We start from the raw sequence: 17094 nt of genomic DNA, 5'->3' as shown, positions 1-17094 counted from the left end.
TGGCTAAACCATTTTACATTCCCACCAGCAGTGTTTGAGTGATCCATTTTGTCTGCATTCTTGCCAGGATTTGGTGTTAGCACTATTTTTTTAAAAAAAATTTATTTGGTTGCACCGGGTCTTAATTGCAGCAGGTGGGCTCCTTAGTTGTGGCTCACGGGCTCCTTAGTTGCAGCATGTGAACTCTTAATTGTGGCATGCATGTGGGATCTGGTTCCCTGAGCAGGGGTCGAACCCGGGCCCCTTGCATTGGGAGTGCGGAGCCTTAACCACTGTGCCACCAGGGAAGTCCCAGTACTATTTTTTATTTTAGCCATTCTAATAGATTTCTAGCAGTATCTCCTTAGTTGGTAAGAGTAAGTAGTTTAGTGCAAGCAGTTCCTCTCTGGAGAGAGCTGAGTAGCTGAGCATATCTGAGTTAAGTGCACTGTATCAAGGCTTTACTCTTCTTAGAAAGAGACTTGTGTTCTCCCATGGGTAAGTAAAAAGCCTATGAGTCCCTGTTTATGGGTGACTATTGCTGTCATTTTGTGAGGTCTTCATGGCATGTCCTTAGCATCTACTCATTCTGCTCAGACGATCTTTATCCCCAGGTGGCTGGCAGATATAAGTGTGTCTTAAGATCTGATCTGAACAGCAAATGGTTCTGGCAAAGACGATCTAACAAGTGCTGAGAGGAAAGGCAGAGTCTACTCCTGGGTTAGCTCTTGTGAGTGGTTGGCAGGAAGGGACCCATGGACTCAGTTCCAGGGTGTCCACTTGAGCATCTCCAGACACTGCAGTTTTATTTATTTATTTATTTATTTTTTTTTTTTTTAAATTTTTATTTATTTATTTTTATTTTTATTTTTGGCTGTGTTGGGTCTTCGTTTCTGTGCGAGGGCTTTCTCTAGTTGCGGCGAGCGGGGGCCACTCTTCTTCATCGCGGTGCGCGAGCCTTTCACTGTCGCGGCCTCTCGTTGCGGGGCACAGGCTCCAGACACGCAGGCTCAGTAGTTGTGGCTCACGGGCCTAGTTGCTCTGCGGCATGTGGGATCTTCCCAGACCAGGGTTCAAACCCTTGTCCCCTGCATTGACAGGCAGATTCTCAACCACTGCGCCACCAGGGAAGCCCCAGACACTGCAGTTTTAAAAGGGCCAACTTCTGGCAGCTCATCTCAGCTTAGTGGGCCCCATGAAAGGTGGTTGGCCCCAGGAGTAATGGGTAGCATGCATATGATTACCTAGAGTTGTTTATTTGTTTAAGGTGGAATTAACTTAAAAGGAAATGCGAAATTTTTTTTTTTACATCTTTATTGGAGTATAATTGCTTTACAATGGTGTGTTAGTTTCAGCTGTATAACAAAGTGAATCAGTTATACATATACATATGTTCCCATATCTCTCCCTCTTGTGTCTCCCTCCCTCCCGCCCTCCCTATCCCACCCCTCTAGGTGGTCACAAAGCACCGAGCTGATCTCCCTGTGCTATGCGCTGCTTCCCACTAGCTGTTTTACATTTGGTAGTGTATATAAGTCCATGCCACTCTCTCACTTTGTCACAGCTTACCCTTCCCCCTCCCCATATCCTCAAGTCCATTCTCTAGTAGATCTGTGTCTTTATTCCTGTCTTACCCCTAGGTTCTTCATGACATTTATTTTTTTCTTAGATTCCGTATATATGTGTTAGCATACGGTATTTGTCTTTCTCTTTCTGACTTACTTCACTCTGTATGACAGACTCTAGGTCCATCCACCTCACTACAAATAACTCAATTTCGTTTCTTTTTATGGCTGAGTAATATTCCATTGTATATATGTGCCACATCTTCTTTATCCATTCATCCGGCGATGGACACTTAGGTTGTTTCCATCTCCTGGCTATTGTAAATAGAGCTGCAATGAAAATTCTGGTACATGACTCTTTTTGAATTATGGTTTCCTCAGGGTATATGCCCAGTAGTGGTATTGCTGGGTCATATGGTAGTTCTATTTGTAGTTTTTTATGGAACCTCCATACTGTTCTCCATAGAGGCTGTACCAATTCACATTCCCACCAGCAGTGCAAGAGTGTTCCTTTTCTTCCACACCCTCTCCAGCATTATTGTTTCTAGATTTTTGATGATGGCTATTCTGACTGGTGTGAGATGATATCTCAATGTAGTTTTGATTTGCATTACTCTAATGATTAATGATGTTGAGCATTCTTTCATGTGTTTGTTCAAACTCTGTATATCTTCTTTGGAGAAACGTCTGTTTAGGTCTTCTGCCCATTCTTGGATTGCGTTGTTTGTTTTTTTGTTATTGAGCTGCATGAGCTGCTTGTAAATTTTGGAGATTAATCCTTTGTCAGTTGCTTCATTTGCCAACATTTTCTCCCATTCTGAGGTTTGTCTTTTGGTCCTGTTTATGCTTTCCTTTGCTGTGCAAAAGCTTTTAAGTTTCAGTAGGTCCCATTTGTTTATTGTTGTTTTTATTTCCATTTCTCTAGGAGGTGGGTCACAAAGGATCTTGCTGTCATTTATGTCAGAGTGTTGTGCCTATGTTTTCCTCTAAGACTTTGATAGTTTCTGGCCTTACATTTAGGTCTTTAATCCATTTTGAGCTTATTTTTGTGTATGGTGTTAGAGAGTGTTCTAATCTCATACTTTTACATGTACCTGTCCACTTTACGCAGCACCACTTATTGAATAGGCTGTTCTTTCTCCACTGTACATTCCTGCCTCCTTTGTCAAAGATAAGTGACCATATGTGCATGGGTTTATCTCTGGGCTTTCTATCCTGTTCCATTGATCTATATTTCTGTTTTTGTGCCAGTACCATACTGTCTTGATTACGGTAGCTTTGTAGTATAGTCTGAAGTCTGGCAGCCTGATTCCTCCAGCTCCGTTTTTCGTTCTCAACCTTGCTTTGCCTATTCGGAATCTTTTGTGTCTCCATTACAAATTGTGAAATTTTTGTTCTAATTCTGTGAAAAATGCCAGTGGTAATTTGATAGGGATTGCATTGAATCTGTAGATTGCTTTGGGTAGTAGAGTCATTTTCACAATGTTGATTCTTGCAATCCAAGAACATGGTATATCTCTCCATCTATTTGTATCATCTTTAATTTCTTTCATCAGTGTCATAATTTTCTGCATACAGGTCTTTTGTCTCCTTAGGTAGGTTTATTCCTAGATATTTTATTCTTTTTGTTGCAATGGTAAATGGGAGTGTTTTCTTGATTTCACTTTCAGATTTTTCATCATTAGTATATAGGAATGCCAGAGATTTCTGTGCATTAATTTTGTATCCTGCTACTTTACCAAATTCATTGGTTAGCTCTAGTAGTTTTCTGGTAGCATCTTTAGGATTCTCGATGTATAGTATCATGTCATCTGCAAACAGTGACAGCTTTATTTCTTCTTTTCCGATTTGGATCCCTTTTATTTCCTTTTCTTCTCTGATTGCTGTGGCTAAAACTTCCAAAACTATGTTGAATAATAGTGGTGAGAGTGGACAACCTTGTCTTTTCCTGATCTTAGTGGAAATGGTTTCAGTTTTTCACCGTTCAGGACGATGTTGGCTGTGGGTTTGCCATATATGTCTTTTATTATGTTGAGGAAAGTTCCCTCTATGCATACTTTCTGCAGGGTTTTTATTATAAATGGGTGTTGAACTTTGTCGAAAGTTTTCTCTGCATCCATTGAGATGACCATATGGTTTTTCTCCTTCAGTTTGTTAATATGGTGTATCACATTGATTGATTTGTGTATATTGAAGAATCCTTGCATTCCTGGAATAAACCCCACTTGATCATGGTGTATGATCCTCTTAATGTGCTGTTGGATTATATTTGCTAGTTTTTATTGAGGATTTTTGCATCTATGTTCATCAGTGATATTGGCCTGTAGTTTTTTTCTTTGTGATATCCTTGTCTGGTTTTGGTATCAGGGTGATGGTGGCCTCGTAGAATGAATTTGGGAGTGTTCCTCCCTCTGCTATATTTTGGAAGAGTTTGAGAAGGATAGGTGTTAGCTCTTCTCTAAATGTTTGATAGAATTCGCCTGTGAAGCCATCTGGCCCTGGGCTTTTGTTTGTTGGAAGATTTTAAATCACAGTTTCAGTTTCAGTGCTTGTGATTGGTCTGTTCATATTTTCTACTTCTTCCTGATTCAGTCTTGGCAGGTTGTTCATTTCTAAGAATTTGTCCATTTCTTCCAGGTTGTCCATTTTATTGGCACAGAGTGGCTTGTAGTAATCTCCCGTGATCTTTTGTATTTCTGCACTGTCAGTTATTACTTCTCCTTTTTCATTTCTAATTCTATTGATTTGAGTCTTCTCCCTTTTTTTCTTGATGAGTCTGGCTAATGGTTTATCAATTTTTTTTATCTTCTCAAAGAACCAGCTTTTAGTTTTATTGATCTTTACTATCATTCCTTCATTTCTTTTTCATTTATTTCTGATCTGATCTTTATGATTTCTTTCCTTCTGCTAACTTTGGGTTTTTTTGTTCTTCTTTCTCTAATTGCTTTAGGTGCAAGTTTAGGTTGTTTATTCGAGATGTTTCCTGTTTCTTAAGGTAGGATTGTATTGCTATAAACTTCGCTCTTAGAACTGCTTTTGCTGCATCCCATCGGTTTTGGGTTGTTGTGTCTCCATTGTCATTTGTTTCTAGGTATCTTTTGATTTCCTCTTTGATTTCTTCAGTGATCACCTGGTTATTAAGTAGTGTATTGTTTAGCCTCCATGTGTTTGTATTTTTTACAGATCTTTTCCTGTAATTGATATCTAGTCTCATAGCACTGTGGTCAGAAAAGATACTTGATAAAATTTTAATTTTCTTAAATTTACCAAGGCTTGATTTGTGATCCAAGATATGATCTATCCTGGAGTTGTTCCATGAGCACTTGAGAAAAAGGTGTATTCTGTTGTTTTTGGATGGAATGTCCTATACATATCAATTAAGTCCATCTTGTTTAATGTATCATTTAAAGCTTGTGTTACCTTATTTATTTTCATTTTGGATGATCTGTCTATTGGTGAAAGTGGGGTGTTAAAGTCCACTACTATGAATGTGTTACTGTCGATTTCCCCTTTTATGGCTGTTAGTATTTGCCTTATGTATTGAGGTGCTCCTATGTTGGGTGCATAAATATTTACAACTGTTATATGTTCTTCTTGGATCGATCCCTTGATCATTATGTAGTGTCCTTTGTCTCTTCCAATAGTCTTTATTTTAAAGTCTATTTTGTCTGATATGTGTATTGCTACTCCAGCTTTGTTTTGATTTCCATTTGCATGTAATATCTTTTTCCATCCACTCACTTTCAGTATGTATGTGTCTCTAGGTCTGAAGTGGGTCTCTTGTAGACAGCATATATATGGGTCTTGTTTTTGTATTCATTCAGCCAGTCTGTGTCTTCTGGTGGGAGCCTTTAATCCATTTACATTTAAGGTAATTATCGATATGTATGTTCCTATTCCCATTTTCTTAATTGTTTTGGGTTTGTTATTGTAGGTCTTTTCTTTCTCTTGTGTTTCTTGCCTAGAAAAGGTTCTTTAGCATTTGTTGAAAAGCTGGTTTGGTGGTGCTGAACTCTCTCAGCTTTTGCTTGTCTGTAAAGGTTTTAATTTCTCCATCAAATGTGAATGAGATCCTTGCTGGGTAGAGTAATCTTGGTTGTAGTTTTTTCTCCTTCATCACTTTAAATATGTCCTGCCAGTCCCTTCTGGCTTGCAGAGTTTCTACTGAAAGATCAGCTGTTAACCTTATTGGGATTCCCTTGTGTGTTATTTGTTGTTTTTCCCTTGCTGCTTTTAATCTGTTTTCTTTGTATTTATTTTTGACAATTTGATTAATATGTGTCTTGGTGTGTTTCTCCTTGGATTTACCCTGTATGGGACTCTCTGTGCTTCCTGGACTTGATTAACTATTTCCCTTCCCATATTAGGGAAGTTTTCAACTGTAATCTCTTCAAATATTTTCTCAGTCCCTTTCTTTTTCTCTTCTTCTTCTGGAACCCCTATGATTCGAATGTTGGTGCATTTAATGTTGTCCCAGAGGTCTCTGAGACTGTCCTCAGTTCTTTTCATTCTTTTTTCTTTATTCTGCTCTGCAGTAGTTATTTCCACTATTTTATCTTCTAGGTCAATTATCCGTACTTCTGCCTCAGTTAGAGTGCTATTGGTCCTTTCTAGAGTATTTTTAATTTCATTTATTGTGTTGTTCTTCGTTGCTTGTTTCCTCTTTAGTTCTTCTAGGTCCTTGTTAACTGTTTCTTGCATTTTGTCTATTCTATTTCCAAGATTTTGGATCATCTTTACTATCATTATTCTGAATTCTTTTTCAGGTAGGCTGCCTATTTCCTCTTCATTTGTTAGGTCTGGTGCGTTTTTATCTTGCTTCTTCATCTGCTGTGTGTTTTTCTGTCTTCTCATTTTGCTTATCTTACTGTGTTTGGGGTCTCCTTATTGCAGGCTGCAGGTTTATAGTTCCCGTTGTTTTTGGTGTCTGTCCCCAGTGGCTAATGTTGTTAACGTGGGTTGTGCAGGCTTGGTGGAGGGGACTGGTGCCTGTGTTCTGGTGGATGAGGCTGGATCCTGTCTTTCTGGTGGGCAGGTCCATGTCTGGTGGTGTGTTTTGGCATGTCTGTGGACTTATTATGATTTTAGGCAGCCTCTCTGCTAATGGGTGGGGTTGTGTTCCTGTCTTGCTCGTTGTTTGGCATAGGGTGTCCAGCACTGTAGCTTGCTTGTCGTTGAGTGAAGCTGGGTGTTGGTATTGAGATGGAGATATGGGAGATTTTTGCCGTTTGATATTACGTGCACCTAGGGTCTCTTGTGGACCAGTGTCCCGAAGTTGGCTCTCCCACCTCAGAGGCACAGCACTGACTCCTGGCTGCAGCACCAAGAGCCTTTCATCCACACCGCTCTGAATAAAAGGGAGAAAATGTAGAAAGAAAGAAAGAGGATGAAAGAAAATAAAATAGAGTAAGATAAGACAAAGTTATTAGAATAAAAAATAATTATTAAGAAAAAAGTGTTTTTAGAAAGTAAAACAAAAAAAACCGGATAGATAGAACCCTAGGACAAATGGTGAAAGCATCTGTTCGTTGCTCAGACAGGACAGGTTAAAGGAGCCGCTGATTCGGGGGCTCTGGCTCACTCAGGCCGAGGAGAGGGAGGGGCACGATGCGGGGCGAGCCTGCGGCGGCAGAGGCTGGCATGATGTTGCACCAGCCTGAGGCGCACCGTGAGTTCTCCCAGGGAAGTTGTCCCTGGATCCCAGGAACCTGGCTGTGGCGGGCTGCACAGGCTCCCCTGAAGGGAGGTGTGGATAGTGACCTGTGCTCGCACACAGGCTTCTTGGTGGTGGCAGCAGCAGCCTTAGCGTCTCATACCCGTCTCTGGGGTCCGCGCTGGTAGCTGCGGCTCACGCCCGTCTCTGGAGTTCCTTTAAGCAGCGCTCTTAATCCCCTCTCCTCGTGCACCAGGAAACAAAAAGGGAAGAAAAAGTCTCTTGCCTCTTCAGCAGGTCCAAACTTTTTCCCGGACTCCCTCCTGGCTAGCCGTCGTGCACTAACCCCTTCAGGGTGTGTTCACGCCACCAGTCCTCTTCCTGCGCTCCAACCAAAGCCCGAGCCTCAGCTCCCAGCCCCGCCCACCCCGGCGGGTGAGCAGAGAAGCCTCTCAGGCTATTGAGTGCCGGTTGGCACTGATCCTCTGTGCAGGAATCTCTCCGCTTTGCCCTCCGCACCCCTGTTGCTGTGCTCTCCTCTGCGGCCTCGAATCTTCCCCCCTCCGCCAACTGCAGTCTCCGCCCGGGAAGGGGCTTCCTAGTGTGTGGAAACCTTTCCTCCTTCACAGCTCCTTCCCACTGGTGCAGGTCCCGTCCCTATTCTTTTGTCTCTGTTTTTTCTGTTTTTCTTTTGCCCTACCCAGGTACGTGGGGAGTTTCTTGCCTTTTGGGAGCTCTGAGGTCTTCTGCCAGCGTTCAGTAGGTGTTCTGTAGGAGTTGTTCCACGTGTAGATGTATTTCTGATGTATCTGTGGGGAGGAAGGTGATCTCTGCGTCTTACTCTTCTACCATCTTCCTGAAAATACCCGCGAAATCTTAAGTATACTAGTCTGTGAGTTCAAACAATGCATATACCTCCAAAACCCAAACTTTATCAAAATACAGATCATGACTGTTATCCACATAGTTCCCTTGCAGCCCATCCCAGTAAACCCCTGCTCCTACCCCTCAGAGGTACCACTGTTCTGATTTTATTTCACCATTGATTAGTTTGGCCCACCATACAATTTTGCATAAATGGAATCATTTAATATGTTGTTTGTTTAAGGCTTCTTTCACTCAGTAGTTTGGTTTTTGTTTTTGTTTTTCTTGCGGTATGCTGGCCTCTCACTGCTGTGGCCTCTCCCGTTGTGGAGCACAGGCTCCGAACGCGCAGGCTCAGCTGCCATGGCTCACGGGCCCAGCCACTCTGCAGCACGTGGGATATTCCCAGACCAGGGCATGAACCCGTGTCCCCTGCATCGGCAGGCGGACTCTCAACTACTGCACCACCAGGGAAGCCCGACTCAGTATAGTTTTTAAACTTCATCCATGTTGTTGCATACATCAGTAGTCTGTTCTTTTTTTTTAACATCAAATAGCATTCAATTATATGAATATATGACTGTTTATCCATTCTCCGTAATAGACACCTTGATGGCTTCCAGTTTTTAGTCATTTTAAAAAAGTTGCTATTCGGCTTCCCTGGTGGTGCAGTGGTTGAGAGTCCGCCTGCCGATGCAGGGGACACGGGTTCGTGCCCCGGTCCGGGAAGATCCCACGTGCTGCAGAGTGGCTGGGCCCGTGAGCCATGGCAGCTGAGCCTGCGCGTTCGGAGCCTGTGCTCCACAACGGGAGAGGCCACAACAGGGAGAGGCCCGCGTACCGCAAAAAGAAAAAAAAAAAGTTGCTATTAACATTCTTCTGCTGAGTATTTTTTGTTTGTTTTTGGTAAACCTTTGTTTTCATTTCCTTTGGATAAATACCTGGGGTATATTAGTTTTCTAGGGTTGCTGTAATAAATTACCACAAACTTAGAGGCTTAAAACAAAGAAATTTATTCTTTCACAGTTCAGCATCAACATACTGGAGGGGCTGGTTCCTTCTGGAGGTTTTGAAATGGAGTCTGTTCTTTGTCTCCCTTAGGTTCTGGTGGTTGCTTACAATCCCTAGGATTCCTTGGCTTGTAGCTGTATCACTCTAATCTCTGCCTCTGTGGTTACATAGGCTGCTTCCTTCTATATGTATCTGTATCCAAATCACCCTCTCCTCGTAAGGATTCCAGTCATTGAATTAAAGCTCATTCTAATCCAGTATAACCTCATCTGAACTTGATTACCTCTGCAAAGACTCTATTTCAAAAGAAGGCCACATTCACATGTTCCAGGTTGATATTAATTTTGGTGGGATAATATTCAACTCAGTACACTGAGTCATAGGGTAACTGTATGTGTAGTTTTATAAGAAACGACTAGAACTTTTCCAGAGTGGTTGTACAATTTCTCACTTCCATGAACAACAAACACATGAGAGTTCCTGTCACTTCACATCTTCCCCGACAGTTTTCATTTTATTTCTGGTGATGGATGTGTAGAGTTATCTCATGGGGGTTTCCATTTTGCTGACACTTAATGACAGTGAAACCTTCTGTATGCTTTTTGATCATTAATATGCATCATAGACCTTACTTTGTGAGGTATACATTCAAATCTTTTTCCAATTTTTCTGCATTGTTTTTATTATTGAGTTCTATGAGTTCTTTATTAATCCTGGATACCAGTCCATTGTCATTTGTACATTTTGCAAACATCCTCTCAGCCTGAAACTTTTCTGTTCATTTTCTTAACAATAACTTTTGATGAGCAGATATTTAATATTGAGGAAGTCTAATTTTCCTCTGTCATGGCAACCTGTGACCAGCAAAGTTAATACATAAAGTTAACCATCACATATGCTAATATTTCTTTTATATTTTCTTAAAACCACGGAGATGGCATATTATGAAAGTTGTCCAATTTCCAGGGATTAATTCTGATTAATATTGAAAATGTTCTCTTTCTACATTTGTGGACCAAGTCTTAAAATTCTTTAAATTGTTTAAAAGCAGTGAATGCACAGCATTCTTTCTTCTGCTGTAATCCAGTGTCTATGGTCATTTGTTTAACTCACTGCTATACTTTCCTTTCTCACAACTGCAGCTGCAGAAGGCAAAATTTCTTTAAGGAGCCATTAGACATGGATTTTTTTTTCCTTTGGAACGTTTAAGTTCATGTACAATTACTGAAGTAGTTACTGGTCTGAAAAATCAATTGGCATGAGGGCAGCTGTAGATTATAAAAGAATTTATAAACTGATTAACTTTTTTCTACATCATGGAAATTTTTGTGACTAAGTGAAAAGCATTACCTTGGTAACATTTTGTTTTTTATTTCTCCTTCTATTGAGGAACTTCTGGATGTTTAAAACCAAAGTGAACTTTGTAATTCTTAATCACTTTTAGCTAAAATTTGCCACATTACTAGATAGGCACAAAAATGATGAATGAGTAGTCATATTAGAGGCTATAGTTCCCATAAGGGCAGCATTAACTATTTAAATCAGTCACCGTATTTTATACAGAAGACACTGAAAGGCACACCTGTAATGATGTGCCGTTTACCACTGGCCTTAGACTTTATGCCTAGGCGGGAGAATAAACAGGCGAAGGAGAAGGCAGGGGCTGCTTTTCTCTCCCCATCACAGACAAGGAGACAGTAGTGCAATACTGAAAGTTCAGCTGTCAGAACTTTAGAATTACAACAAAGTATTTCTTGGAAACTGCAGGCCAGAAACGTACATACATGCCACGAATTTTGAAAATGTGGACAGCCTAGCTTAACAAAATAAACTGACTGATAGTTCAGTGAGCTGAACTAGAGACCAACCATGGTGGGACCCCTGACTGAAAGGATGTCCACTTTCACAGTGAAAGTCCAGCAGGGTCAGCACTTGCGATTATCAAGGCCATTTCACAGGAGCTTCTAGGTCTAGCAACACACACACACACACACACACACACACACACACACACACACACACACACAGAACTAAATTTACTGCATAGTTTGCTGAGGGGCTTTTAAGTGTTAGGAAGGGGTTTCATGGTAGCTCTTCTTGTTAGTATTGAAAACTAGCCTCTTAGACCAGATGGAATGAGTAGTTTTCTGTAAAAGGGTCAGGTCGTAAATATTTTAGTCTTTGTAGCCTTTATGTTCTGTGTTGCAACTACTCACCTTTGTTGTTGTATGTGAAAGCTTCCATAGACACAACATGAAGACAGAGTGTGGCTGTGGTCTAATAGACCTTTATTTACAAAACACCTGGTTGGCTGTAGTTTGCTGCCCAGTGTTATAGACGGTTCATAAAATACTTTTGATTGATGAAGAAAGAATCAGGTAGGTCTGCAAAGGCTTCTGGCAGATAGAAGCAGAGTAATGGAGCAAGGCATACAAATTTGATATCTGTTAGAGCTATTTTAGGTGGAAATTTTTCCATTTACAACAGTTAAAAAAAACACTGCGAAAAGCAGGTCTTGGTGGAGTCAAAATCCTTTAATGGGTTGCAGGCCTAGACTATGTTTTTGTGTTTTACTGCTGAATTCACACTCCCAGATAGAGAACCCACTGCATAATGCTCTAGGAAATACTTGTTTAGGATGGGGGAAACACCTTCCAGTTCATTTCCCATATGGGTCTCTGACCTGTCCTCTCTATTGCCTCCACCATGGGGCCTCTAGGTGGAGTGACTCCCTTTTTTGACTCCATCCTTTCTTGTAGGAAATGTCCCTAAAGAAATTTGTAATAAGTTGTGTAGTTTAACTCTCAGTAAAAGCATATATTCGTAGATATTGTTTACATCAGTGTTAATGACTGCGGCTTGTAAGATAATTGTATTGGGGGCAGATGTACAACTCTAATGGCAGCAATTTATAGGGCTAGAGCTGCCTGTGATGCTTTCTTAAAACTATTTAAGCTGGGCTGATATTTAGAGCTGGCTCACTGTGTGGGTTTTATGTGTTGTAAAAGGATATACATTAATGTGTCACCCTGGGATGAAAGGTAGGTCTGTGAAGGAAATCTTTGCTGTGGGAACATCTGAGGAATGGCTGCTGGACAAGTGTTACCATCCACAAGGTACCTGTGGTGATTCTGACCGACACTTTCTCTCCAGCAGAACCAAGAACAGAATTCCAGCCCCATCTCTCCTGCCCAGTGAGTTTTTCCAGTCCACAGTTCCTCCATCAATATGTGCTCTGCGGTCACTTCCCTCAGATCTTCCCAGGTTCATCTGCAGGAAGCCACTTCCTACTAGAAGCTCCAAGCTGCTCGAGTAACAAAGCAGAAGATGGAGAGAGAGAAGGCTCTTGCACTGTGTTTGGGAGGCCGCGGCTGAGCGGGACTTCAAGGGCATTCTTCAGCCCATCTCAAGGTCAGCCAGTAGACCAGGAAGGCAACAGTGGTGGAGGAATAGATCAGGGGGTGATCCCTGAGGAGACAGATGCAATGTTGACAGGGACAGACATCTCAGAATCTGGAGCAGTCATATGTGAAAAATACAGACTAGGACTTAGCACAAAGTCAAGCCTCTTTAGCCTCCAGAAGCTTCATGTGTGCCCTGAATGTGGCAGAAGCTTCTACCAGAGGTCAGACCTCATCAAGCACCAGAGGACACACACGGGGGAGAAGCCCTATAGTTGTAGGGAGTGTGGGCGAGGCTTTGGCCGGAAGTCCTCCCTCACCATACACCAGAGGAAACACTCAGGGGAGAAGCCCTACATGTGTAGGGAGTGTGGGCGACACTTCAGGTATACATCCTCCCTAACTAACCATAAGAGGATACACTCTGGGGAGAGACCCTTTGTATGTCAGGAGTGTGGGCGAGGCTTTCGCCAGAAGATTGCCCTCATCCTGCACCAGAGGACACACTTGGAGGAGAAGCCTTTTGTGTGTCCAGAGTGTGGAAGAGGCTTTTGCCAGAAGGCATCACTCCTCCAACACCGTAGCTCACATTCGGCTGAGAGGCCCTTCTTGTGCCTTGAGTGTGGGCGTGGCTTCAGGCAGCAGTCGCTGCTCCTCAGTCATCAGGTCACACACTCAGGGGAGAAGCCTTATGTTTGTGCCGAGTGTGGGCACAGCTTTCGCCAAAAGGTCACTCTCATCAGACACCAGAGAACACACACAGGGGAGAAGCCTTACATGTGCTCTGAGTGTGGGCGTGGCTTTAGCCAGAAAGTCTCCCTCATGGGCCACCAGCGGACACACACGGGTGAGAAGCCTTATGTGTGCCCTGAGTGTGGGCGTGGTTTTGGTCAGAAGGTCACCCTCATCAGACACCAGAGGACGCATACTGGGGAGAAGCCTTATCTGTGCTCTGAGTGTGGACGTACCTTTGGCTTCAAGTCACTCCTCACCAGACACCAGAGGACACATTCAGGGGAGGAGGCTGATGTGTACGGAGTATGTGAGCAAAGACTTGGTCAGAAGACCCACCTCACCTCTGACCAGAGGACATACTCAGGAGAAAAGCCGTGTGTCTGTGATGAGTGTGGACGTGGCTTTGGCTTCAAGTCAGCCCTCATCAGACATCAGCGGACCCATTCAGGAGAGAAGCCATATGTGTGCAGGGAGTGCGGTCGTGGCTTTAGCCAGAAGTCTCACCTCCACAGACATAAGAGGACCAAGTCTGGCCATCACCTCCTGCCACAAGAGCTGTTCTCTTGACGTTTCCTTTCTTTTCCCCATGAGTGTGTAGATGGCAGAAATCACTAGGAAATGTTCCACTTTCCTTAAATTCAGTCGAGGAAAAAAATGTTGCATTCTTTCAGTGATCTTAAGATAGTTGATTTATGGTTTACTTCTTGCACTAGCAATGTGTTTTAATTTGCTAGGGCTGCCATAACAAAATACCACAGACATGGTGGCTTAAAGAACAGAAGTTTGTTTTTTCACAGTTCTTGAGACTGGAAGTCTAAGATCAATGTGTAGGCAGTTTGGTTTTTCCTGAAGTCTCGCCCCTTGGCTTGCAGATGATTGCATTCTTGCTGAGTCCTGAATGGCCTTTTTTCTGTGTGTGTGCTTCCCTGGTATCTCTCTTCTTCTGAGGACACCAGCCATACTGGGTTAGGGCTCCACCCTATAACCTCATAATATTTACCTTTAAAAGTCACATTGTAGGTTATGGCTTCAATGTATGAATTAGGGGGAACAATTCAGACTTAACAACTCAGCCCTCTGGACCCCCCAGATTCATATTCTTCACATACAAAATACATTCACCCCATCTTAAAAGCTGCAAACATCTTAACCCATTCCAGTATCAACTCTAAGTTCAAAATCTCTTCTAAATTGAGTGTGGATGAGAGTAGAGGTATGTTTCATCCTTTGGCACAGTTTCTTTCCAGCTGTGAACCTGTGAACCAGACAAGTTATTTGCTTCCAAAATACAATGATAGGATAATCAGAGAATTCACATTTCCATTCTAAAAGTGGAAAGAAGGATTGCTGGGTCCCAAGCAAGTTTAAAACCTTGCAAGGCAAATTATGTTAGTTGTTAAGGCTTGAGAATAATCTTTAGCTATGTATCCTGCCCTCTGGTCCCACTGGGGTGGCAGACCCACCTTCTGGTCTCACTGGGATGGCAGCGGTGATACCTGGCCCACTGAAACCATGGAAGAACCATACGGCTCCTCAGACATTTATTCTCTGGGCCTGTTTTGGAAATGGCAGACCTGCTGGTCTCTCTTTCACCTTTGGGGTCATTCTTTCCTTTTCTTGATGGATAATGTGTTTGTAGTCAGATAGATAGCTCTATTTTCCCTTCTTGTAGAATCTCAGAAATCTGACAGCCTGCCTTCATTCTGTCCCATCTAGGTCACCTTTAGTTCTACTAAGATGGTTGATTGGTTCCAAAATTACCACTCTGTCTTTTTTATTTATTTTATTTATTTATTTTTGGCTGTGTTGGGTCTTCTTTGTTGCGTACGCACTTTCTCAAGTTGCGGCGAGTGGGGGCTACTCTTCGTTGTGTTGCGCGTGCTTCTCATTGAGGTGGCTTCTCTTGTTGTGGAGCATGGGCTCTAGGCACGTGGGCTTCAGTAGTTGTGGCATGTGGGCTTCAATAGTTGTGGCAAAAGGGCTCAGTAGTTGTGGCTTATAGGCTCTAGAGTGCAAGCTCAGTACTTGTGGCACACAGGCTTAGTTGCTCCACGGCATGTGGGATCTTTCTGGACCAGGGCTCAAACCCGTGTTCCCTGCACTGGCAGGCAGATTCTTTTTTTTTTTTTTTTTTTCTCCTTATTGGAGTATAATTGCTTTACAATGGTGTGTTAGTTTCTGCTTTATAACAAAGTGAATCAGTTATACATATACATATGTTCCCATATCTCTTCCCTCTTGCGTCTCCCTCCCTCCCGCCCTCCCTATCCCACCCCTCTAGGTGGTCACAAAGCACTGAGTTGATCTCCCTGTGCTATGCGGCTGCTTCCCACTAGCTATTTTACAATTGGTACTGTATATATGTCCATGCCACTCTCTCACTTTGTCACAGCTTATTTTCTCCCATTCTGAGTGTTGCCTTTTAGTCTTTTTTATGGTTTCCTTTGCTGTGCAAAAGCTTTTAAGTTCAATAGGTCCCATTTGTTTATTTTTGTTTTTATTTCCATTTCTCTAGCAGGTGGGTCAAAAAGGATCTTGCTGTGATTTACGTCATAGAGTGTTCTGCCTATGTTTTCCTCTAAGAGTTTGATAGTTTCTGGCCTTACATTTAGGTCTTTACTCCATTTCGAGCTTATTTTTGTGTATGGTGTTAGGGAGTGTTCTAATCTCATACTTTTACATGTACCTGTCCAGTTTTCCTAGCACCACTTATTGAAGAGGCTGTCCTTTCTCCACTGTACATTCCTGCATCCTTTGTCAAAGATAAGGTGACCATATGTGCATGGGTTTATCTCTGGGCTTGCTATCCTGTTCCATTGATCTATATTTCTTTTTTTGTGCCAGTACCATACTGTCTTGATTACTGTACCTTTGTAATATAGTCTGAAGTCAGGGAGCCTGATTCCTCCAGCTCCGTTTTTCGTTCTCAAGATTGCTTTGGCTATTCGGGGTCTTTTGTGTTTCCATACACATTGTGAAATTTTTTGTTCTAGTTCTGTGAAAAATGCCAGTGGTAGTTTAATAGGGATTGCATTGATCTGCAGATTGCTTTGGGTAGTAGAGTCATTTTCACAATGTTGATTCTTCAATCCAAGAACATGGTATATCTCTCCATCTATTTGTATCATCTTTAATTTTTTTCTTCATTCTCTTATAATTTTCTGCATACAGGTCTTTTGTCTCCTTAGGTAGGTTCATTCCTAGATATTTTATTCTTTTTGTTGCAATGGCAAATGGGAGTGTTTTCTTGATTTCACTTTCAGATTTTTCATCATTAGTGTATAGGAATGCCAGAGATTTCTGTGCGTTAATTTTATATACTGCTACTTTTCCAAATTCATTGATTAGCTTTAGTAGTTTTCTGGTAGCATCTTTAGGATTCTCTATGTATAGTATCATGTCATCTGCAAACAGTGACAGCTTTACTCCTTCTTTTCCGATTTGGATTCCTTTTATTTCCTTTTCTTCTCTGATTGCTGTGGCTAAAACTTCCAAAACTATGTTGAATAAGAGTGGTGAGAGTGGGCAACCTTGTCTTGTTCCTGATCTTAGTGGAAATGGTTTCAGTTTTTCACCATTGAGGACGATCTTGGCTGTGGGTTTGTCGTAAATGGCCTTTATTATGTTGAGGAAAGTTCCCTCTATGCCTACTTTCTGCAGGGTTTTTATCATAAATGGTGTTGAATTTTGTCAAAAGCTTTCTCTGCATCTATTGAGATGATCATGTGGTTTTTCTCCTTCAGTTTGTTAATATGGTGTATCACATTGATTGATTTGCATATATTGAAGAATCCTTGCATTCTTGGAATAAACCCCACTTGATCATGGTGTATGATCCTTTTACTGTGCTGTTGGATTCTGTTTGCTAGTATTTTGTTGAGGATTT

The 17094-nt window shown here is 42.0% G+C and overlaps 1 protein-coding gene across 1 annotated transcript in view; it reads left to right on the top strand.

Annotated features, from left to right (window-relative positions):
• The window catches only part of ZNF169 (zinc finger protein 169), a 36927-nt gene extending 23152 nt beyond the window's left edge, over positions 1 to 13775 (top strand). Inside the window, exon 4 of the mRNA XM_060153222.1 lies at positions 12229 to 13775. Within this exon, the coding sequence (XP_060009205.1) occupies positions 12229 to 13775 (1547 nt within the window). The remainder of the gene's footprint in view (positions 1 to 12228) is intronic.
• Positions 13776 to 17094: the final 3319 nt, after the last annotated feature.

Source organism: Lagenorhynchus albirostris, chromosome 7, assembly GCF_949774975.1.
Source record: "Lagenorhynchus albirostris chromosome 7, mLagAlb1.1, whole genome shotgun sequence".
Classification (NCBI taxonomy): domain Eukaryota; kingdom Metazoa; phylum Chordata; class Mammalia; order Artiodactyla; family Delphinidae; genus Lagenorhynchus; species Lagenorhynchus albirostris.
This window is presented reverse-complemented; position numbering and strand designations above follow the sequence as displayed.